The 24,868-nt window shown below is 36.4% G+C and overlaps 1 protein-coding gene across 3 annotated transcripts in view; it reads left to right on the forward strand.

The window, feature by feature from the left end:
• Positions 1-17,086, forward strand: part of VIPAS39 (VPS33B interacting protein, apical-basolateral polarity regulator, spe-39 homolog) — a 30,541-nt gene extending 13,455 nt beyond the window's left edge. For 2 of the 3 annotated variants that reach the window (XM_003756206.4, XM_031952440.1), the window contains 16 exons: positions 393-431; positions 852-916; positions 1,553-1,609; positions 2,149-2,241; positions 2,728-2,761; positions 3,290-3,392; positions 4,348-4,375; positions 5,365-5,438; positions 10,132-10,207; positions 10,625-10,759; positions 11,307-11,348; positions 12,630-12,719; positions 13,142-13,228; positions 14,743-14,832; positions 15,244-15,348; positions 16,103-17,086. In XM_003756206.4, the coding sequence (XP_003756254.1) occupies positions 393-431; positions 852-916; positions 1,553-1,609; positions 2,149-2,241; positions 2,728-2,761; positions 3,290-3,392; positions 4,348-4,375; positions 5,365-5,438; positions 10,132-10,207; positions 10,625-10,759; positions 11,307-11,348; positions 12,630-12,719; positions 13,142-13,228; positions 14,743-14,832; positions 15,244-15,348; positions 16,103-16,123 (1,139 nt within the window). In that variant the 3' untranslated portion in view covers positions 16,124-17,086. The remainder of the gene's footprint in view (positions 1-392; positions 432-851; positions 917-1,552; positions 1,610-2,148; positions 2,242-2,727; positions 2,762-3,289; positions 3,393-4,347; positions 4,376-5,364; positions 5,439-10,131; positions 10,208-10,624; positions 10,760-11,306; positions 11,349-12,629; positions 12,720-13,141; positions 13,229-14,742; positions 14,833-15,243; positions 15,349-16,102) is intronic. The other variant, XM_031952442.1, reaches the window with a different exon arrangement.
• The last annotated feature ends 7,782 nt before the right edge of the window (positions 17,087-24,868 follow it).

Here is a 24,868-nt window from a genome sequence, read left to right on the forward strand (position 1 = left end):
GAATGTTGAAAACTACCTTTTCGTGTATTTGGGGAAAAAAATATTTAAAAATATTTTAGTCTTAGAAAAATGTTTATTTTGTTAATATTTTCTAAATAAGTGTGTTTTAATAAAGAATTGTTTTAATATACTTTTATTATGATTTCAGAATTCTTAGTGTTATGTTTACAATTGTTTTAGTTAAGACAAAAACATTGCTGTGGGGCTCCCTTTTTTTTACATACATTTGTATGTATGTAAAGCAGTAAAAAAAGCTTAAGCATGATATAAAGCGCAATTTTTATTTGTTACTTAACTGTTCTGTTCCCAATGGATATTTATGATTGTTAGTAGTCCTGAACAACCTTAGCGTGAACCTTGGGTCTTATTCTTCATATGCTCTTTGGCTTTAGGAAGAAGCAGACTTGGGAGTTTCCAGTCCCTTTCAGATGGTAGGCATTGGGTTTTGGGAATTGGAGTTGGGGATTTCCTTGTTTTTTGTGGGGAATAGTCTTTTGTCTAATAATCAGTCTGAAGAGTTAGGGGATAGCATTTCAAATGAACTCCTTTTTGGTACTCTGACTTTAGGAAGAACCCCTGAACTGGTGATGGAAAATGTTTTAGCCTTATAAAGAATAAAGTAATATGCCCTCTTCCTCCCTCCCTGCTCTTCTCCGGTCCCCTTTCTAATTCTAATAATGAGGACATTTTGGAATGATGTATTGCTTTGACTGCCCTAGAGTCACTGCCCTAGGCCTTGAGTCTATCTATATGCCAGAGAATTTTTTTGGAGAAGGAAGTCGTGTTTAAAAGCAGAGGTGACAAGAGGCAGAATTCAAGACGTTTTGATACTGTTGCCTTTTCTTCCCTAGCCCTCTCAGATGTACCTCCCAAAAACTATGCTCCTGAGCTGCGAAGACCTAAGGGTGAATACAAGGTGGGTTACTATTAGAAATTATACTTCAAAGCCCATTGATTTTCATGTGTCCCCATAAGCCCCCATAAAAGGAGCTTAATTGGGCAGAGACTACAATAAAATGGATAAGAAAGAACAGCTGATCCCTGAGCAAAGAATTCCCTCTGAGGCCAAGAATCCAGGGTGTGTTGAAGCAATTATAGTCTTACTTTCCTCAAGTGAGGGCCATGGATGGGTATACAGATATTGCACAGAACCATCATTAGTGAGTGGAAATCTTAAGATGGTGGCTTTAGAATTTCTGGTTTTCTGAACTAGTTAATTCCATTTACAGTGACTTTTTGAAGGGTTGTGGAAAGAATCCCTCTTTCTCCCTGCATTTTTTCCCCTGGTGTTCCCCTATTCCCAGTGCTTTCAGCAACATAGAATAATATTAGCTTTCAGCTTCCTATCAAGGCCGTTTTCGACTTTCCAGCTTCTCCCTTGTCTATTTGCTCCTACTAAATACCTCCCCCTTCATGACAAAGGATCTCGTGAAATCAGCCAAGCCACCTGAGATCAAGCCCTCCTGGTACCTGTGAGGCTGGGGTGAGGAGCTGGCATCTCGATACCCTGGCCTCTGATCCCAGTGGGGTTCACAAGCTGCTAATATTTCAGGATTACAGCAGTGACTGGAGCCTCAGTGACACAGTCAGGCGATTGCAGAAGGGTAAGGTAAGGACATTGTGGAAAGAAGGGCATGGGGCAATTCTTGGGATGTTGGGCACATTGTCTCCAATGTGCCCTTTTAATATCCTCATCTTCAGTTGATGAATTTGGATGGTTTCTGAAAGGACTGAACTCACCATGTCAAAGGTTGCAGCACTATTGATGCCCTTTGGCTTGGTGTGGATTAGGTTGAATGGAAGGAAATGGAATATATGTGAATGGAAGGAAAAAGGATATGTGGGAATGATCTCATACTCTGGTGATCTGCCTTGGGTGATGTTTTGTGGTGGAACTTAACATGAAGGCCAAATTCCAAGACTTGCTCCAACACCAGAATACAAAGCTAATGGGGAAAGGTTTGGGGAAGTCTCAGGTCTAGAGTGTACCCAGAGATCTTGATCTGAGATTTTGTTATCAGTGACACTTTCTGAAATTGGTACCACTCTGGGAAATTACTGAAGAGAGTTTAAGAATATGACTTCCTCGAAGCTAGTTGTACAGCTGGGGAACCATATTCTGATTTTTTCTTACCCTTGCCCTACCAGGTCTGCTCCTTAGAGAGGTTCCGCTCCCTACAGGACAAGCTCCAACTTCTGGAAGAAGCAGTGACTATCCATGATGGGAACGTCATTACTGCTGTGAGCTTTATTAAGCAGGATTGTGGCTTAGGTGTCATGTGGGGAATTGATTCCTGACTTCTTGGTGTCTCTTGGAACTCTGAATGGCCCAGCTTCTGACATGGAATCTTAACTGTGGCATAGAATTGGCATTTTGGCTGTTGTGGAAATCCAAAAAAGGCTATGCTTCCACTCTTATACTTATCCTAAGAAAGGATAAATATGAAAGAATACTCAGGGAAGTGGTTGTGTACATTGGCTCCAGATAGTCATGAGACACCAAGAACTAAGTGATTTCTGAAAGATATTGTGCTCAAGTCTTCAATCATTTTTGTACCCTTGAGCTTGTTCTTTGCCTTAATTAATCTCTAATGTGTTTTTGGCCTCTGTTAAAGTGTTATTCAAAGGAGCCTAGGGAATACCAACTGATATATTTGGGTAGCTCTTGAGGTATAGGACTGTGTAGCCTTATGTAACATACACTTTATATTCTCCCTCTCTCCTCAGGTTTTGATCTTCCTTAAGAGGACCCTCAGCAAAGGTGAGAATAGTTTGGATTGACTTACAATCAAGGGCCTTGCCTCTTGATTAAGATAATGGCCAGGGAAGTGTTCATCCAAGTAATTGTCAGTTTATCTTTATAGTTACCCATTAGTCACAAATTGTACTTCACTTTATACATAGACAGATGGGCTAGAGTTTGGGGGACTAAACAGGTTGAGTCAGTGGGAATTGAAGAGTCCTTTAATCAGTATTCTCTTTAGTCCATGGAGGGTATATGATGAATAAATTGGCTCCCGCTAGAATTTGTGGAGAAAACTGTATAGTTAGAAAGGAAGCTAGTTTCATATTTAGCATGACTAGATTATTCTAAATTTTAAAATATTTTTATTGATTCTGTTTTTTCACTCAATTTCTAAATTTGTCTGTTTTTTCCTCTACCCAGAAAACCTATCCATGTAACAAAGATTAAAAAAAGTGGGGGGGAGGGGAGATATCAATTCAGTTCAATCAATCAGTATGCAACTTAGTGATTAATTTCAGTTTTTCTCTATTTATTCCCTACTAGAGATCCTTTTCCGAGAGCTAGAAGTGCGACAGATTGCCCTGAGACATCTCATTCACTTTCTTAAAGAGATAGGTGATCAGAAAATGCTACTAGACCTTTTCAGGTGAGAGGGCACTTCATTAGTCAGTAGTAACAACTAAGTTGTACATGCAGATAACATGTTAGTAATGAAGGCAAGATCATCTGGTTCACTGAAAAGAGACATGGGATGTAGGTCATATTTCAGCTTCTCTAGTTTACTAGCTGTTGTTGCCTTATTGACAAGACAGTTAACTTATCTGAGCTTTAGTTTCCTCATCTCTAAAAGAGGTATAATTTTTTTTTCTTGCTGAGACAATTGGGGTCACACAGCTAGGAAGTGTTAAGTGCCTGAGACCAGATGTAAAGTCAGGTCCTCCTAAATTAAGGCTGGTGCTCTATCCACTGCTCTATGTAACTGCCCCAAAAGAGTATAATTCTTATGCTACCAATCTCATTGGAATATAAAGAAATCACCTTGAGTATGAAGTGCTGTCTAAATGTGAGTTATAATTTTCATCATTATAGTGATTATTTTAATTATTGCCAGTACTTGACTGCCCTTAGAAGTTTAGGCATTTCAGAATGAGATTGAAGAGTATAATTCTCATTTTTTCACTTCAAACTTATAGAAAGGGCTAGAACCTCTTCCTTTGGATATGGGCTCCTGTTAGTAAGGTTTCATTCCATGACACCAGCTAAGTAATGGGCTGCCTCACCCCAGCTGATGGATGCAGATGAATAAAGTACTTCATCTGGCTATGGACTGACCATGTGTGTCTGGGTGTTGTAAAAATAAGATGTATTTGTCAAGATTTGTTATCCTTTGAGGAGAGGCTAGTGGTAGAGGCTGTAAGATAAGGGCATATACTGGATGAAGATGAATATGCCTTTGGACTGTATTGCTCTTTGAGCATTCATCCTAAGATGAGAGCTTATATTAATTCAAGGAATTACTTTCACCCAGCATTAGATAAAAATGCTAGGACATGGAGCACCTGAAGCACTTAATGATCTGTTCCTTTCTTCTATTTTCCAAGGTATCTGGACAGAACAGAAGAACTTGCAGTAAGTGTGACCATCTCAACCTAATACTACCTTAAGCTGTGCTCATTAAGTACAATTAGTATTCTAAGTAGAACATAGAATATATTCTAATGACATTTTATTTGTTCTGGCGTGCTGTTTTAGTTGGCTGTAAAACTACACTAGTCTTTTTGGTTCTTTGTTTCTAATCTTTACCTCATTTTAAAGACTAAATAAGGCAGCATGGTAAGAAGGCCTTGGACTTTACATCTTCCTCTGATTTTCTAGCTATGTGAACATAAATAAGACCCTTGAAATTGTTGTAGTTTTAGTTTTAGTTCCTCAACTGAAAGACAGAAATAAAGATTGTTTTAAGGTTTAAGTTAAATAATGTTTGAAAAGTGTTTTTCCAAGTCTAAAGTGCTATTGAAATTAAAATATGAGCTCCTTGAGCACAGAGAATGTTTCTTTCCTTTCTTTGTTTCATCAGTACATAGCAAAGTGCTTGGCATATTATAGGTGCGTAATAAATGCCTATTGTTTGAAAAATGTAAATGTTAGTTATTTTTTCATAGGACCAAAGTGATGAGATGAAGTCAGAAGTGAGGTGGAGAGATGGCATGGAGTAGTAGATAGAGAATCAGTCTGGTAGTCTTGAAAACCTTGAGAGTCGTGTACTTCAAGTCTTGCCTTCAAGTCATCCAGATTGTGTGACCCTGCACAAGTCACTTCACTTCTTACATTGCAGTACCATAATTTATTTGCATTAGTTGAAGACATATGCTTGTCAGAGAGCCCTTAGCACCAATGAAATTTCACAAAGAAAAAGAAGCCTAATACAACTAGATTAGCTGGGTAAATGCAACAGCTCCCTCAGTATCCTGAGTTTGTCAAATCTATTGGGAGATTTGGGTACTTTCCCTAATAGAGTGTTTTGAAGGAGTGATACCAATCACCAGAGCTGTCCTCTAGCTACTCTCCCCTTTCCAGGAAATTCAGGCTACTCAGAACTTTTCTTTTTATTTCTGTAGTTGTCCCAGTACCAAGAACACTTAAACATCCAAGATCCTGAGAAGCGGAAGGAATTTCTCAAGAGTTGTATTGGGTAAGCATCTTCCTCTTCCTGAACTTGGGAGCTTAAATGTGAAAGCCTTACACAGAAAGGATCAGGAAAGCAGACAGTGGGGACAGAAACTGGAAGTGGTTTTACAAAGTGGTTAATAGACTTCTGAGGCATCATGGAGACTTAGGGATGAGTGTAACTCTTAGCTACCCAGTGTAGAAATCTATTTCTGTTCTTCACATTCCTGATATGATCATAATTTCATAAACTTAGAGCTAAGAAGTACCTCAGAGGCCATCTAGTCCCAATCTTCATTTAATAAATAAAAGATCTGAGACCAGAAGTTACAAGACTTGCCTAAGATCACAATGTAAAGACCTAGGCTTTGAATCTAGATTCTTGGACTCCAAATCCAATTTTCCCTACTAAGCCCCAATAGAGCCACATTGAGGCTCTAATTAAATACTTTGAGTCATGATTTCAGAACCTAAACACGATCATGATAGCTGGCATTTATATAGCACTTTAGGGTTTGCAAAGTACTTTCATGTATTTTCATTCTCATCTCACAACAACCCTGTGAAGTAGTTATTACAGGTTTTATTATTCCCCTTATACAAATAAGGAAGCTGAGACTTAGAGAGCTAATAAGAGCCAAAAATAGGATTTGAACTCAAGCTTCCTGCCTCAAATATTCTCCACTAAAATGCTTCCTATCATCTTTCTGGATAGATTTTAATATTATAAAATTCTTAATTATATTAAAATGAAAATTTTCTTTTCCATGTCTATACACACACACACATACATACACACACACAATTAGAGTTCTCCCATAATGTGTATATATGTCCAAAAATATAATAGCTGAAAAACTTTTTACAGAAAACAGTTAATTACATATTCAGTTTGTGTCTTGGGCATGTTGATGTTGCAAACACCAACGTGTGGGTAAGGTAGAAAAACATCAAATCTGGAGTAGTTTAAAAAAACAAACAACTCCTGATTGTGAATCTCAAATTCTAGATTTGACACTACTTGAGAGACTTTGGCAAGGCATTGAATCTCCTTGGGCCTCGGGTTTCTCATCTGTGTGGTCATTTAACATCCTCAAGTTGAAATTGCCTCAGCTATACAATCGAGATAGTATTTGTATTAGTCTACATGATGGGTTTTAGGAAAATGCTTTATAAATTTAATTACATCAGTATTTTGATTGATTGGCATACTTCTTTCAGAAATGCAGAGCTTAATAAATATTTCCCCTAATCTTTTGAAAGCTTGTCATGTTTTCTACCCAATTTCCTGGAGGCCTTTCTAGATGAATGGTCTCCAAAGTGTGGGTGGTAACTTGGTACCAAGGAGCCATTAGTCTGATCCTGCAGTGTTTTTGACCAGCTAATTAAGAGGGTGGAAAGAAGAATCACTACCTACCTTCCAAACCTATAAATTTACAACCAACCTCCTTTCTTGCTAGTTGTCTGTCTCGATAGGGCAGTTATAACCTAATCCTGATAAATCAGGACATTCATTACAATAGCTGTATGGCTGATTTTGGAAAAATTCTGTACTATCAAATCCCCTTACTGCTCCCTCCAGAATAACTAATGGCTCTTTTTAAGAAGGAAGATCCTACAGCTGTAACTTGTAAAAAAGAGCCTTTTTATTTTGAGGTGAGACAGTGAGTTGCACAGGAGGAGCAGGCACAAATATGTTGTGATGGCGTTTCAATTTTCTTTATTTAAATTTTTCTCCCAAATTACTCTCTTGTAAACTTCCCTGTTACTGTTGAAGACACCACTGACTTTCAAATTAGCCAAGTTCCAAAATAAAATCATTCTTAATCCCTCATTCTTCTTTAACTCATATATCTAAGCAGTTGCTAAATCTTGTTTTAACCTTACAACATGACTCATATCTCTTTTCTCACCATCCTAGTTAAGATTCTCATAACTTTTGGCCTGGACTGCTAAATGATTTTCCAGCCTTCTGGAAAGGCTAGTCCATATTCTATCATAGGTATCAAGATGATTTTCCCAAAGCACAGGTCTGACCATGTCTCATTTACTTATGGCACCCTGTTGACTTGAGGATTAAATATAATTTTGCATTTTTAATTAAAATTTTTTCAGTTAATAAGCATTTACTTTATCTCTAACCACTCCCCCTAAAAAGAAAAGACTTTTAATATACATGCACAGTCAAATAAGTTCTTGTATGGATTGTATCTGGACATATTTCATTTTGTATATTTTACTCTATCACTTTTCTCTCAGGAAGTAGGTAAGTCTTCTAGAATCATGATTGATTATTTCATTGATCAAAGTTCTTAAGACTTTAAAAATTATTTTACAAAAATTATGTTGTTTTTATTATTGTTATAGTACAAATTGTTACTATTATTATAGTACAAATTGCCATTCTGGTTCTGCTCACTTCCTCCTGCATCAGTTCAAATTTTCTTAGGTTTCTCTGTAACTGGCTTTTTCATTGTTTCAGACAGTACAGTAATAATACATTACATTCATATACCATAGTTTAACCATTCCCCAATTTATGGGTAACCCTTTAGTTCTGAGGTCTTTGTTACCACAAAAAGAACTGCTATAAATATTTTTGCACATACACAGCCTTCTTTCATTTTGGTGTATAGGCATACAGATAGTATGCATACTCTTTGAGAGATGCACAGTTTAGTAACTTTGGGAGCACTCTTCCTCATTGCTTTCAAAAATAGCTGGACCAATTCACAGCTTTATCAATAGTCCAGTAATGAAGCCCTTCCAACATTTCTCAGTTTTCTTTTTGTCATTTTTGCCGTTTTGATGATTATGAGTAGAAACTGCATTTCCCTAACCATTAGGTATTTAGAGCATTTTTTTCCTATGACAACAGATACCTTGAAGTCTTCCCTGTCTGATCATGTGCTTTGACCATTTATCAATTAGAGAATGACTATAAGTTCATTTTTATCTCATCAATTTTTGTGTAAGTTTTATAATTCATATAATTATTAGCATGGTTGTGCATTTAATTTGTAAATAAGTAAATGTGCATGTATTGAAAGTGCATGCTCAAAAAACTTTTCAGTTTATTTTATTAAAAAAAAAACAAAATAAGACAGACAAGGAATATAAAACAAAATAAAGCAAAAGAGACATTATCATGTACCCAACAGAACATCAGGGAGGATTCAAAATATATAACAACAAATTATCAGTTCAAGAAAGCACATATATTAGTAGAAGTTATATTCATGAGTGTCTTTCTTTTTTTACTTTCTTGTAAATCATTCTTTTATTCTCTGCTGCTCATCTTTTTAATTTTATTCTTTTTTTTCCCTTCATCTCCCTCCAAGCAGCTGTAGTTAAGAAAGGATATATTTATATATAGATATATATACACATACATACTCACACACACATCTTTTTTCCCTGCCCTCCCCATATTTTTCCTATCCCTGCTGACCCTTTGTTTTAATTCTGCTCTTTAACTTGCCTTGCTGTTACTTAACCTTCTCCCGCTCATGAATCCCTCCCTTGACTTCTTTCACCCTTTGCTTCCTTAATTCCCCTCCCATTCCTGTTCCCTTATTTCTTTATAGATTTTGGAGAGTGCTATACTCTTCATGATATATATGTAGAGTTGCCTATTTAACCCATTTCTGATGTGAGTAGGTTTTTGGAACTATGAATCCTCCTCCCCCCTCCAGTGCCTCTGTCTATTCTTCCTCTGCATCTCATTTGTATAACATTATTACTACTTTTACCTTCACTCTGTCCCAATCTTCCTTTTGAGCTACTCTATAGTTGATGTCAATCTTAAACATGGTATACATGCTCAAAAGTTTTTAATGCTATAGGTGAGTAATGAATAATGTTCATAAACCATTTTCCTCTAATTTTTTAAAGATTTCATGAATACCTTTGGACCATCTGTGTTAACCATTAGTTGTCTCTTTGCCTACATTTTGACTACATGCTGCCTTCTTTTCTGGCCATACATCTCTCAGACAATACTATTTGAGAAGCTTCCTATGCAAGTCTTTTTTGGCATTGTGTTGCCTCCTTCCTCCTGGATGCCATTTTTCCTTTTAGTCTATTTATGCTTACTATGTAACTGTATTGCTCTTTAGGATAATCTATGGTTTTAGTTCTCCTGAAATATTTCATGATTCAGAATCATACATTATTGGAAGGTTATCACTGTTAAAAAGAACCTTTGTTTCAGGAAATTGTTAAAAAGACACTCTACAGTTTCCCTAATCAAGTCAGCTTCCCTCCTAGTTAAGTCTTGAATTCAGTTCTTTGTACATTCATAATGTCTATCCAAGATAATAGTATTTCTGTACCAGCTACATGAGGTGTTCATTAAATTACTCATTATGTCTGAGATAATAGGTCATTATTATCCATTTGTTTTTTCATTTGTAAATATTTGTGCCAAATGCTTTTGAATGATTGTGGATGGCATTTAGGAAGTTGCACAGTATTCCATGTTTTGATAAAATTAACTTAGTGCTATATACAAACAGTAGCATTTAGAGGAGAGTGGGAAATCCCATTTTCTTTTGATCTGTGAGACATCTTCTATGGTTGACAACTTTGGCAAGCATTAATGTTCCTGTTTTAAAGCCTAGCCTGACAATTGCTAATTATAGTTTGGTTTTGTTCATCCTTTGAGAGAGTGATACTTGTAGTTGAGGAAGGGTACTAATTTTTTGGCCTTTTACCAGTTTGCCATTTTCAGTGGAAGATGCTGCTCATGTTCAAGACCATTATACGCTCCTGGAACGACAGATCATCATTGAGGTTAGAATACCCATTAACCATTTTTGTCTTCCTGTAAGACCTCTTCTTCCCTCATTGTCATTGATGTTCAGCACCAAGGAGAGTTCCAGAACTTTTTCTGTTTCCAAACGTAATTCCTCTTATTCAGCTACATTAGATAGCCAGTCTCTGAGAATTCTGTGTTTTTCCCTCCTTATATTCTTGACCAATTTTTTCCTTTTTCCATTTCCCCTTGAAGAATGTTCCCTTAGCATGTTATCTTTCCATAGTTTTTCTGGATCCAACTTGGGATCATTGGCCTGAATTATTTTGACTATTCTGGCTTATCTTTCTGGACCAAATGTTTTCCCTTTATTTTTCTGTAATAGTACCAGTTGTCTCTTATATAACCTATGGGTTTTATTCTCTTTTTCTCTCTTTTGACCCCATTTGGCTTAGGTAAATGATCGACATTTAGAATCTTCAGGGCAGACAGAAATCTTCCGGAAACATCCACGTAAGGCCTCCATCCTCAACATGCCACTGGTGACAACTCTCTTCTACTCCTGCTTTTACCATTACACAGAACCTGAGGTATGTGAAAGTAAAAGTTAGGAGATAAATGTCCAAATTCTCATCAGTTTTTAAGCTGGGACACGTAGAACATGATATTAATATTAATTTTAAAAGTAGATTTGGATGTTGTCTTATTCTCAGAGGGTTATTGAACAGATAGGAGTACTTGATATATCTTCAGTAATCAGAAGAAGAGTCTGGTGTGGTTTACTTTGGCTGCTAGTTCTTCACACCAATCTCTATTCAAAGAGGATAACTGCAGACACAACTTCCAATTTCATGAAAATGTTTTTAATGATTAGAGTGTCAGTTTTCAAGACTCGTTGAAGAATTGGAGAACACATTGAAATTCTCAGATCAATCTTCTTGTAGTTGAGCTATAGAGATACTCATTCTAAATAGGTTTGCTCTATTTATTATATGTTGAACTCAGGAGATCATGAAATGAAATGTAGGAAGTCCTAGAGATAAGAAGAGAAGATGAGAAATCCAGTATGAAATATTCACTGTAATCTGTAGGGCAGTTAGTAAATACAATAATGTTCCTTCTCATTTTTTTCCTCAGGGAACATTTAGCAGTCCCATCAATCTGAAAAAAACTTTTAAGGTAAGTATAAATGGGTAGCCATATCAGACAAAATATGAAGAAGTAAGAATAAGGAAAATGAATAATGGGAAGATTGAGAAAAGTTTAAACTTATTTAGTGCTAGCAATCAAGGAAGTTTACTTTTCAACTTCCTTACTTGTTCTAAGGTTATCACCATCCTTCTGTTTCCTAAGTCCACAATCTCAGTGTTTTACTCTACATGTCCATTCGCTTGCCATATCTTGCCATTTTTACCTCAAAATTTCTCATATAAGCTCTATCTCATTACTCATATAGTTATCATTTTAATTCAGAGCCTCATTGTCTTTGATCTAGAAGCCTTACAGAAGCCTTCTGATAGTGCTTTTCAGCTCAAGTTTCTCGATCCCCCTTTCAGTTCATTTTCCATGTAGATGCTGCTAAAGGAAAAATGATTTTCCTTAAGCACAGCTCAGATTGTGGCACTCTTTAACTCAGTAAACTTCAGGAGTGCCCCGTTGTCTATAGTCCTTTACAATATGGCTCCAGCCCATTTCTTTAATCATTCCCTTTGCACACTCTACAGTCAAAGCAAACTGCTTTTCTTTTTTCTTATTACTTTGCACTCATCTTCCACCTCAATGGCTATATACTGGCAGTCTTTGCCTTGTTCTTCTTCCTCACTTCTACCTCATAAAATACTTTATTTGAAAACAGTTCACATACTATCTTATACATAATATTTTCCTGATTCCCCCAACTTCTCCAGCTTTCTTCCTCCCTAAACTACATTATTTTTATTCTTTATAGAATATACACCCTTCCCCCTTCTCCCTTCTCAACAAAATGTAAACTTCTTGAGAGTAAGGATTGATTCATTTTTTATCTTTGTATCCCAAATGCCTAATATATAGTTGATGATTAATATTTATTGATTGATTGAAACAAGCTTCTAAAGTTCTAAAGAACCCTCTATTGTGCTACCTTGCTTCTTAGTGGACTACAAGAAAGGATGGTTATTCTCAGTTCTCACCCAGTGAGGATTTTCTGATTTTTCTCAAATGACCTTGTATAAGTAGGAATGTATTGATAAACAGAATACCATCTTATAACTCCAACTTTAGAAAAGTTGTACTTTTGAACTATTTGGTTCTACCCTAACCCCATCTTTGGTCCTTATTATACCCTACAAAAAGCAAAACCCTGATCCTCATGCATGCAGTTGTAACTCTCACTGTAGTAAAGTTGTTTATCCACTTTAACTATGCTCTGAAGCCATTGCTGCTTTCTGCCACTCCCATATCCCCATTTTTGTTTTCCAGATTCCTGACAAGCAATATGTACTGACAGCACTGGCTGCCCGTGCCAAACTCCGAGCATGGCAGGATGTGGATGCCCTCTTCACCACCAAGGTAGGTACCACTCTGGAGCCTATAATTTTCTCTTGCTCAGTTTTATCTCAGAAGAGATGCTGTCACTTTATTGTCCAGTAGCTATAAAGGTTCCTCTTAACTTCAAACATAAAGTTTGAAGTCTGTGATGTGCTCTTTTAGTTTCCTAGGACTGTACTGTAGTACTTTGATACCTGCTCTCTCTGCTTTTTTTTCGTTCCATCTCTCCATGAGAACCTTTATGCTTCTGGCTTCCATTTCCCATAATTTTGCTTCTTGGCCTTCTTTGCAAGAATTCTGTGAAGCTCATCACCATTTTTCTTTCTCTATCTCCATTTTCTCTATCCTCTTTTCTTTGGAGTCTTTTGTCCTTTTATCTGCCTTTTTCTTCCTTTGTACAGAAGGTCTAAGTATTTCTCATTTCTCTGCACTTCTCTTTTCAGAATTGGCTAGGATATACCAAGAAGAGAGCTCCCATTGGCTTCCATCGAGTTGTGGAAATTCTGCACAAGAACAATGCCCCTGTACAGGTAGAGTTTCTGTAGAAAAGATTTGCATACAAAACACCTCAGGAAACAGTCCTTTCTGACTTTGAACTTCTTAGTGCTGATCTTTATACTGAATGAGATCAAATGTGTTGTTAAACACTGTAGCTTAGATGCTCTGTGAAAAAAAGCTTCATTCTGCCCCTTAAAAGTAGATAAATCTATCTACCTTAGAGAATAAGTGTTCTAAAATATTTAGGAGTATTTGGCTGTATTGAGCCCCCAGAAAACATAAATATGTTTACATGACAGAAAAGGAGCATTCACAAGGAGTGTCAAGGACATGACTTTGTCACACCGGGAGCTTAACTTGCTCTGAAAGTTAGATTCCAGAGGAAATGGATGATTGGGCTTTTTTTCCCCTCATACATTGTCTGAAAAATATGTGTCTTATTCTACATTTTTACTTTATCACCTCTATCAAAAAGTGAAAAGCATGATCAACCAAGGTTCTAGAGTTGTAGTTGACCATTTCATTTATTATAGTTCTTTCATAGTTGTTTTCTTTTATGGTACAGTTATTTTATAAATTGTTCTTTCCACTTTATCCTGTATCATATCTTATCATTCTTTCTAAGAGTCTCTGAAACTATCTATTTTATAATTTCTTAAAGTATAATAGTATCCCATTTTATTTATGAATTATAATTTATTTAGCCATTCTCAAATTGATTGGTACCTCTGTAATCTCCAGTTCTTTGCTGTAACAAAAAACTATTGCAGTAAATAGTTTTGGTTCTTTCTCCCTCTTTCTTTGATCTCTTTGGGGAATAAACCTAAGAATGATATTGTGGATCAAAGAATATACACAATTTAATGAATTTGTAGGTAGAACTCCAAATCACTTTTTCAGAACGGCTGGACCATTTCACAGCTCTACATAAATGTAACAATATATTAATATAACTATCCACAGTCCCTCAAACAACTTAGAGGTGTTTTAATATGTATTTTTTATTATTAGTGATTTGGACCATTTTTTCATATAGTTGTTGCTAGCTTGCATTTCTTCTTTTGAGAACTATCTTTTCATGTCCTTTGACATATATTGGAAAATAACATTTTTCTATATTTTGGATAATAGCCCTTTGTCAGATTTTTTTCCCCAGTTAAATGTTTCACTTTTAATTCTAATTGCAATGATTTTATTTGTATAGAAACTTCAATTCATATATATTTACATAAATGTGTATTTGTGTGTATAGTACTTATTCTTACAAATTGCTTTACATACATTTAATCCTAACAACAACCGTATGAGATATAAGTAGCTCAGATGTCAATATTAAAATTTTGGAGGTGAAGAAACTGAATTTTGGAGAAATTAATTGCCAAAGGCTACAAAACTATGAAGCACAGAACCAAGATTTAAATCTAACTAATGACTGCAAATGTACTCTCTATCCAATAATGATCTCTGTCTCTACTCTACTTCTTATTAGATCTCTGTCTTTACTGGCTTAGAAACCCATGGACTTTTAATGCCTCTTCTTCCACAGGTCTTACAAGAATATATCCGACTTGTGGAAGATGTAGACACAAAGCTGAATCTTGCTACCAAATTTAAGTGCCATGATGTGGTCATTGAAGTAAGTCCCAGAGAAAAAGGGCCTTGGGTTAGTCCCTTAACAGGAGTAAAAGGTAGATCATTACATTCACTGTCCATGATTCCCTACTTGTTTCACGTTCTATATATTGGGGAGTGTGCCCTGATGAAAATTGTGCTGGAAGCTGGGATTCCTGGATCCTGTTTTCAGCTGCCTTGATAATTTGCTATATATATCTTCTAATGAGTTTATTTATTGAAGGCAAGGTTTTAGATTAAGCCAGCCAGGTCTTTCTTCCCAAATTTTCTCCACATGGCTCTGTTGAAAGCCCCAACCCCCCAATTTCATTATCATCTAACTCCACTATAACCAACATAAACTTTTTCATGGTATGCTTACTTAGAAAAGTAATAAAGAAACAAAATACGTGATTTCTTGTGTTTTGCTGCTCAGACATATCGGGACCTGAAGGATCGGCAGCAATTAATAGCTTATAGGTGTAAGGTGGATAAAGCATCTGTAGAAGAGGAGAAGATTGACGGCATTCTAAGTAGTACGGTGAGCACAAAGAATTTGTCTTTTTGTCAGCCATAGGACACAAACTGTTCACAAAAGAGCTGCTAGAGGAGTGCTTCAAGGACCTAGTAAGAACAGCAGTTGGCTGAATAGATTGAGTAGTAATCTTTTATATGAGCCTTGATGCCAGCAGTGATTGATTTGAGCAGGATTTCTTTCAAGCTTCGGAAGAAAATTAGGGTTATCCTATGAAGGTAACTATTCCTCTAGGGGTCTTTGGGCTGGTCTTTGATTGGTGTGGCTAGACTAAGAATAAATTGGGATTGGAAGAAGGAATTGAGAGTGTTTACAAAATTGTGGTTTTAAGATGCCAGATCCAAAATGTTCAGACTCTTAGTAAGTAGAACTGGGTTACAGTGGTAGAAACAAGTGGGTAAAACAGACTGTATCTGTTTAGTGATAGTGCCTGACTGGCAGAGTGACTATGAAATTTAATCCCCTATTAAGGTATTTTCTGAGTATGCTTTTTTCCACAAGCAGGATTTTTCAGTATATTTATAAATTTTATTTGGGGGAGTACCAGTTTAACTAGTCCTGAGGATTACAAAGATAAATTTAGAGTTCCCCATGAATAAAAATGTCTTTTCAATTTGGGAGAATTCTTTTTCCCTTTCCTCACTGTGCCTGGATATGTGTTTTATCTTGCTCTCTTTTTAATTTTTCTAGAAGGATACACCTTTGGTGACTTTAAAGGATAATACTAAGAGTAGTCCTTCATTGTCTGTTCTTCTTGCAGCAAATTCGATGGAAGAACTAACTGGAAAGTAATGAACCTAGGAACCTTCTTGTTTATCCTCTTCCTGTCCCCAAGAGAGGAGGGGGGAACTCTAAACTGCATCATTTGGTCTTGTCACTAATAGGCAGAGCCTATACCTGGGACAGATCAGACCTTAAACCAGGACATCTTTAAATTGAGCCTCAGACCAGAGGACATGTATGATGGCTGAGCCTTAAAGCTGTGATTTGCAAGACCCTGCTAACTGGGTACTTTTGTGAACATCAGAAAGGATATATTTTCAAGTTTGTAATTCTAGGGCACATTTTTGCTTAACTGAAAATATGATTACTTCAGAAAAGAAGTATCCTGGAAGACCGAGTGTCAGGTACTATGGGGCTAGAAGCTTTGCTTTCAGCTGGTGATGGAACCAAGTTTCGTCAGACAACAGTTATTCTAAGTCAAGTTAAATGGCAGTTGTATCTACATTATAGGAACAGAAAGAAGACTGAAGATTTGCAGGGAATAGTCTGACAATGGTAACCAATTCACATCCATTTTTATTAGGCCCTCTGAAATTGTTTTTCCATCAAGTGTCTCTACTACACCATCTGACCTTCGGTCTCAAGAGATTATGGTGCTTTCTCTGGCATATTCAGAGTCTCTCTTATGCTGGTGATGAGAGCAGATCTCCATTATTTCTTCTTCTCTAACCCAGGCCTAACATATTTTTAGAGGTCAGATGTAGTCCCCTCCAGATTCCAGCAGCCTTTTTTGGGAGCTACAGATAGGTCTACCTGGGGTAGATCCAAACTCAGTCCTGCCTCTGGTCTACTATGGATTGTGATGGGGGTCACATTTTTTTTTTTCACCCTTGGTTTTCACAAGGGCATTATGCAAAGCTTGATTACTACTCTGCACCAACTTTAGTTTCCTTTCCTGTGTCAGAGCTGACTTGCTCTGTCTTCAACAAAATCTTAATAAAGCTGTTTCTCTGCCTCCTTAGATGCTGCCCATCTCTTTCCTTTCATTCTATTCAAAATTAACCTTACAATCCTTTTTTTCTCAGAGTGGCCCCCAAACAGTTAGTGGTTTTGTATGCCTATTTTTCTTAAAAGATAGCAATGGATAGAGTGCTAGCCCTGAAATCTGTAAGATATATCTTTCCGAGTTCAGATCTGGCCTCAGACACTAACTAGTTGTGTGACCTTGAGCAAGTCATTTAATCCTGTTTGCTTCAGTTTCCTCACTCATAAAATGAGCTGGAACAGGAAATGACAAACTACTATCTTTGCCAAGAAAACCCCAAATGGGGTCATGAAGATGTTAGACACCATTGAAGAACTGAACAATAACCTACCTACTTTCCTCAAAAAACAAGTTTAGTCATTGAGGAGATAACTCTGCTTAATGAAGAGTGTATTGACCTCTAAGTTAGAAGCTTCTATTAGTTAGCTTTGCCACTAACGGTATGCAAAAGGAAGTTGGATGTCTCTGTGAAGGATTCATTCACTGAATAGAAATTGAACTAATTGATATCTTTTAACTTCCTTCTAAATCAGAGATATGAATTTGGGCCTGTTTTATCTGGTAAAATGAAGAGGTTGGACTAGATCATTTGTAAGATCTTTCTTTCAACTAAAAATTCTGATTCTGTGACTACACAAAATATGTGAAGTGGCAGGAGGAAGGGAGATGATACATATGAATGCAGAGCAAAATGCCTCGCACATAGTAAGTATTTAAGCATTTGAGGGAGAGTTTTGGTTCAGGCATGATCTCATTAGTGTAGAGTTCTCTGTGTAAGGAAATTCCCTCCACCAATAGACAACTGTTCTATAGTTTCTAAGTCTTAAGAATGTTGGGGGGAAAACCCCCAGCTTCTGGGATAAAAACTCATTATTTGACAAAAACTGCTGGAAAAGGACTTCCGGCCAAGATGGCGGTGAGGAGGCACACAGCTGTGTAAGCTCCGCGTTTTCTCTCAGAATCCATCTCATTACAAGCCTCTGAATTAATGCCTGACTGAAAAAAAACCCACAAACAGTTACCAAGAGAAGACATCCTTGAGAATCGCCAGCAAAGGTCTGTTTTTGCTCGAGGGCGGGACTGTTTTAGATTGGGCACAGGCTGAGGGCAGCGGCAGCAGGAGCTCGGCAGGCAGCTCACAGCCAAGCAGACCAGAGCGGGTTGGGGTGTGATCTCAGCCGTCTCTGTGGGGAGAGTTTCACTACAGGCTTGGATACTTTGCCCTGGCAGCAAGTCAGTAGGCCAGCAGAGAAGCTAAAAACACCGGGGGTGAAAAATACAACCCCAAACAGCTGGAGTTCCTTGAGACCAGCCACCCCTCCCCCACAGCATCTCAGCACGCTCTCAAAGTCTCAGAGCGCAGGCACAGCACAATCCTGCTAGTACCTCGATGCTGCCCCCTCAGTCTGTAGAGGAAGCTCGGTAATGCCACCCAGCCCCTCCCCCCAAAAAAGCAGATTTCATTTGTGTTTTTTTTTTTCCTTTTTTTTCTTTGCTAGTTTGTCTCTGATTCTTCTCTGACAAAATGAGCAAAAAGTTAAAAAGGACTTTAACAATTGACAGCTTTTATACAGACAGAGAACAGACTCTAAACCGTGAGGAGACTAAAAACAGATTATCTTCAGGTGAATCCCCACAGGAGGAGATCGTCTGTTCCTCAGCACAGATGAATCTCATAGAAGAAATTAAAAAGGCTCTCACAAGAGAGCTACAAGAAAAATGGGAAAAGGAGAGGGAGGCTTGGCAAGAGAGTCTGGAGAAGTCATCCCACTTACTTAAAGACAGAATGGATAAAGAAATAAAATCCTTGAAAAATAGGATTAGTGAACTGGAAACAGAAAATAGCTCACTAAAGAATAAAATGGGCGACATGGAAAAACATTCCATAGAACAAATTGGACAATTAGAAAAAGATATAAAAAGGAGGAAGAAAACACTTTATTGAAAATCAGAATAGAACAAATGGAATTGAATGACTGAGGAGACAAGAAAGAATCAGTCAAGCAAGACCAAAACCCAAACAATGGAGAAAATGTGAAATACCTTCTGGGAAAACAACAGACCTGGAAAACAGGTCTAGGAGAGACAATCTGAGAATCATTGACTCCCAGAAAAATACGATGAAGAAAAGAGCCTGGACACTATTTTCCAGGAAATTATCAAAGAGAACTGCCCAGAAGTCATAGAAACAGAGGGTAAAATAGACATTGAAAGGATTCACCGATCACCCACTGAAAGGGATCCTAAAATAAAAACACTAAGAAATATAGGCCAAATGCCAGAACCCTCAAACAAAGGAAAAATACCCAAGCGCTAGAAAACCCAATTCAAATATAGAGGAGCCACAAAAGGATCACCCAAGATCTAGCAGCATTCACATTAAAAGATCAAGGCCTGAATATGATATTCCAAAGGCTAAGGAACTCGGTATGCAACCAAAAATAACTTACCCAGCCGGAATGAGCATCTTTTTCCAGGGAAGAAGATGGTCATTCAACGAATAAGTGAATTTCACCTATTTTTGTGAAAACCAGAACTTAACAAGAAGTTTGATCTGCAAATATAGAACTCAAGAAAACCTAAAAAGATAAAAAGAAATCTTGGGAACTATATTTATGCTGTAAAGATGTATAAAAAATAGATGTATACCTTGTTCTAGAAATCAGAGATGGAAAGGACATTGTATCAGAAAAAGGGTAAAGTGGGGGTACTATATCTCACAAAGAGGCAAAGGAAACCTATTATATCTGAGAGAAAGAATGGAGGGGGATGAATATAGTGGGTATTTTACTGCCATAAGAATTGACTTTAAGAGAAAAAATGTTAGACATATTCAATATATGGAAACTTCCATCTCATGAAAAGTGAGAAGGGAAAAGTGAAAAGGAAGGAATAAGCTAAGCAGAAGGGAATACAGAAACTGAGAGCCAAAAGGAGTAAGGGGAGGAACCTAAGGTGGGAGGAGGGATACTAAAAGGGAGGGCTGTGAGAAGCAAGTGGTGCTCACAAGTTTAATACTGGAAGGGGGAAGGGGAAAGAAGGAGAAAAGCATAAATAGGGGTTAACAAGATGGAAGTAATACAGAATTGGTAATTTTAACCATAAATGTGAACGGGTAAACTCCCCATAAAGAGGAAGCGATTAGCAGAATGGAGTTAAAGCAGAATCCTACAAATGTTGTACAGGAAACACAACTGAAGCAGGAGATACATGCAGAATAAAGGTAAAAGGATGGAGCAAAATCTACTATGCTTCAGGTGAAGTAAAAAGAGGGGTAACCATCCTGATCTCAGATCACAAAAAAAATTGATCTAATTAAAAGAGATAAGGAAGGGCACTATATCTGCACAAGGTAGCATAAATAATGAAGCAATATCAATATTAAACACATATGCACCAAGTGGTGTAGCATCCAAATTCTTAAAAGAGAAATTAAGAGCTGCAAGAAGAAATAGATAGCAAAACCATAATAGTGGGAGATCTCAACCTTGCACCTCAGAATTAGATAAACCAAACCACAAATAAATAAGAAAGAAGTCAAAGAGATAAATAGAATACCAGAAAAGTTAGATATGATAGACCTCCTGAGAAAAAAATGGAGACAGAAAGGAGTACACTTTCTTTCAGCAGTCAGGAACCTATACAAAAATAGATCCAATATTAGGACATAAAACCTCAAAATGCAGTAAGGCAGAAATAGTAAAGCATCCTTTTCAGATCGATGCAATAAAATTACACTCAACAAAAAGCCAGGGAAAGGACCAAAAAATAATTGAAACTAAATAATCTCAACTAAAGAATGATTGGGTGAAACAGCAAATCATAGACATAACTTCACCCAAGAAAATGACAATAATGAGACATTATATCAAATGTGTGGATGCAGCCAAAGCGTAATAAGGGAAATTTCTATATCTCTAGAGGCTTACTGCATAAAGCAGAGAAAGAGAAGGTCAACAACTTGGCTTACAACTAAAAATGCTAGAAAAGGAACAAATTAAAACCCCAGTCAAACACTAAACTTGAAATTTAAAATAAAAGAGATCATAAATGAAAGTAAAAAACTATTGAATTAATTAATAAACCAAGAGTTGGTTCTATGAAAACCAACAAAATAGACAAACCCTTAGTAAACTGATTAAAAAAGGAAAGGAAAATCAAATTGTTAGTCTTAAAATGAAAAGGAGAACTCCATAATGAAGAGGAATTAGAGAATAATTAGGAATTACTTTGTCAACTTTATGCAATAAATTGACAACTAAATGAAATGGAAGAATACCTTCAAAAATATAGCTTCCCAGATTAACAGAGGAGAAGTAATATCCTAAACAGTCCCATCTTAGAAAAAGAAATAGAACAAGCTATTAACCAACTCCCTAAGAAAAATCCCAGCACCAGATGGATTTACAGTGAATTCTACAAACATTTAAAGAACAATTAACCCAATGCTTATAAACTATTTGAAAAATAGGACTGAAGGAGTCCTACCAAACTCCTTTTACAACACAGACATGGTACTGATACCTAAACCAGGTAGGCTGAAAACAGAGAAAGAAAATTATAGACCAATCTCTCTAATGAATATCGATACTAAAATCTTAAATAAAATATTAGCAAAAAGATTACAGAAAATCATCCACAAGATAATACACTATGATCAAGTAGGATTTATACCAGAATGGGCTGGTCTAATATTAGAAAACATTAGCATAATGGACTATATCAATAAGCAAACTAACAAAAACCATATGATCATCTCAATAGATGCAGAAAAAGCATTTGATAAAATCCAACATCCATTCCTAATAAAAACACTTGAGAGTATAGGAATAAATGGACTTTTTCTTAAAATAGTTAGGAGCATATATTTAAAACCATCAGTAAGCATCATATGCAATGGTGAAAAACTGGAATCTTTCCCAGTGAAGCAAGGTTACCCGCTGTCACCATTACTATTCAATATTGTATTAGAAACACTAGCCTTGTCAATAAGAGTTGAGAAAGAGATTAAAGGAATCAGAATAGGCAGTGAGGAAACCAAACTATCACTCTTTGCAGATGATATGATGGTATACTTAGAGAACCCTAGAGATTCTACAAAAAAGCTATTAGAAATAATCCATAACTTTAGCAAGTTGCAGGTTATAAATAAATCCCATAAATCCTCAGCATTTTTATACATCACCAACAAAATCCAACAGCAAGAGATACAAAGAGAAATTCCATTCAGAATAACTGCTCACAGCATAAAATATTGAATCTATCTACCAAAGGGAAAGTCAGGGAATTTATGAGTAAATTACAAAAACTTTCCACACAAATAAAGTCAGACTTAAACAATTGAAAAATATCAAGTGCTCCTGGATAGTCGAGCAAATATAATAAAGATGACAATACTCCCTAAACTAATCATTTATTTAGTGCTATACCAATCGACTTCAAGAAAATATTTTAATGATCTAGAAAAATAACAACAAAATTATGTGGAATAATAAAAGGTCAAGAATCTCAAAAGAATTAATGGAAAAAAAATCAAATGAAGGTGGCCTAGCTGTACCTGACCTAAAACTATATTATAAAGCAGCAGTCACCAAAACCATTTGGTATTGGCTAAGAAATAGATTAGTTGATCAGTGGAACAGGTTAGGTTCACAAGACAGAATAGTCAACTATAGCAATTTAGTGTTTGACAAACCCAAAGATCCTCACTTTTGGGATAAGAATCATTATTTGACAAAACTGCTGGGATAACTGGAAATTAATATGGAGATTAGGCATGGACCCACACTTAACAATCGTTATACCAAGATAAGATCAAAATGGGTCCATGATTTAGACATAAAGAACGAGATTATAAACAAATTGGAGGAACAAAGGATAGTTTCATCTCTCAGACTTGTGGAAGAGGAAGAAATTTGTGACTAAAGATGAACTAGAGACCATTATTGATCACAAAAAAGAAAATTTTGATTACATCAAAAGCTTCTGTACAAACAAAACTAATGTAAACAAGATTAGAAGGGAAGCAACAAACTGGGAAAACATCTTCACAGTTAAAGGTTCTGATAAAGGCCTCATTTCCAAAATATATAGAGAGCTGACTCTAATTTATAAGAAACCAAGCCATTCTCCAATTGATAAATGGTCAAAGGATATGAACAGACAATTTTCAGATGATGAAATTAAAATCATTACCACTCATATGAAAGTGTTCCAAATCATTATTAATCAGAGAAATGCAAATTAAGACAACTCTGAGATACCACTACACACCTGTCGGATTGGCTAAGATGACAGGAAAAAATAATGATGAGTGTGAGGGGATGGGAAAACTGAGCACTGATACATTGTTGGTGGAGCTGTGAACTAATCCAACCATTCTGAGAGCAATCTAGAATTATGCCCAAAAGTTATCAAACTGTGCATACCCTTGACCCTAGCAGTGTTCTCCTGGCTTATAAATCCCCAAGGAGATACTAAAGAAGGGAAAGGACCTTATGTCTGAAATGTTTGTGGCAGCCCTGTTTGTAGTGGCTAGAAGCTGAAACTGAGTGGCTGCCCATCAATTGGAGAATGGTTGGGTAAATTGTGGTATATGAATGTTATGGAATATTATTGTTCTGTAAGAAATGATCAGCAAGATGAATACAGAGAAGCTTGGAGAGAATTACATGAACTGATGCTAAGTGAAATGAGCAGAACCAAGAGATCATTATATACGTCAACAACGATACTGTATGAAGATGTAATTTGATGAAAGCAGATTTCTTTGACAAAGAGAAGATCTAACTCAGTTTCACTTGATCAATGATGGACTGAAGCAGCTACACCCAAAGGGAAAAAAAAAAAAAAAACACTGGGAAATGAATGTAAACTGTTTGCATTTTTGTTTTTCTTCCCGGGTTATTTTTACCTTCTGAATCCAATTCTCCCTGTGCAACAAGAAAACTGTTTGGATCTGCACATACAATGTATCTAGGATATACTAGGACATATTCAGCATATATAGGACTGCTTGCCATCTAGGGAGGGGTGGAGGGTGGAGGGAAAAATCGGAACAGAAGTGAGTGCAAGGGATAATGTTGTAAAAAAAAAATTACCCAGGCATGGATTCTGTCAATAAAAAGTTACTATAATTAAAAAAAAAAACTGCTGGAAAAATTGGAAACTAGTATGGCAGAAATTAGGCATTGACCCATACCTGACACCCTATATCAAGATGAGATCAAAATCGGTTCATGATTTAGACAAAGGATGATATAAGCAAATTAGAAGAACAAAGTATAGTTTACCTCTCACATCTGTGAAGAAGAGAGGAATTTGTGGCCAAAGAAAAACTGAAAATAATCATTAAACAAAAAATAGATAATTTTGATCATATTAAGTTAAAAAGTTTTTGTACAAAATTAAGACAAGATTAGAAGGGAAGCAATAAATTGGGAAAACATTTTTATATTCAAAGGTTCTGACAAAGTCCTTATTTCTATAATATATAATTAACTCAAATTTATAAGAATTCAAGCCATTCTCCAATTTATAAATGGTCAAAGCATATGAAAAGACAATTTTCAGATGAAAAAATGAAAACCATTTCTAGTCATATGAAAAGATGCTCTAAATCACTATTGAACAGAGAAATGCAAATTAAGACAACTCTGAGGTACAGGTCACTGCACTCCTCTCAGATTGACTAAGACAACAGGACAAGACAACGTTGAATATTGGAGGGGATGTAGAAAAACAAACACTAATACATTG

The sequence above is a fragment of the Sarcophilus harrisii genome, chromosome 2 (genome assembly GCF_902635505.1).
Source record: "Sarcophilus harrisii chromosome 2, mSarHar1.11, whole genome shotgun sequence".
In the NCBI taxonomy this organism is placed as follows: Eukaryota; Metazoa; Chordata; class Mammalia; order Dasyuromorphia; family Dasyuridae; genus Sarcophilus; species Sarcophilus harrisii.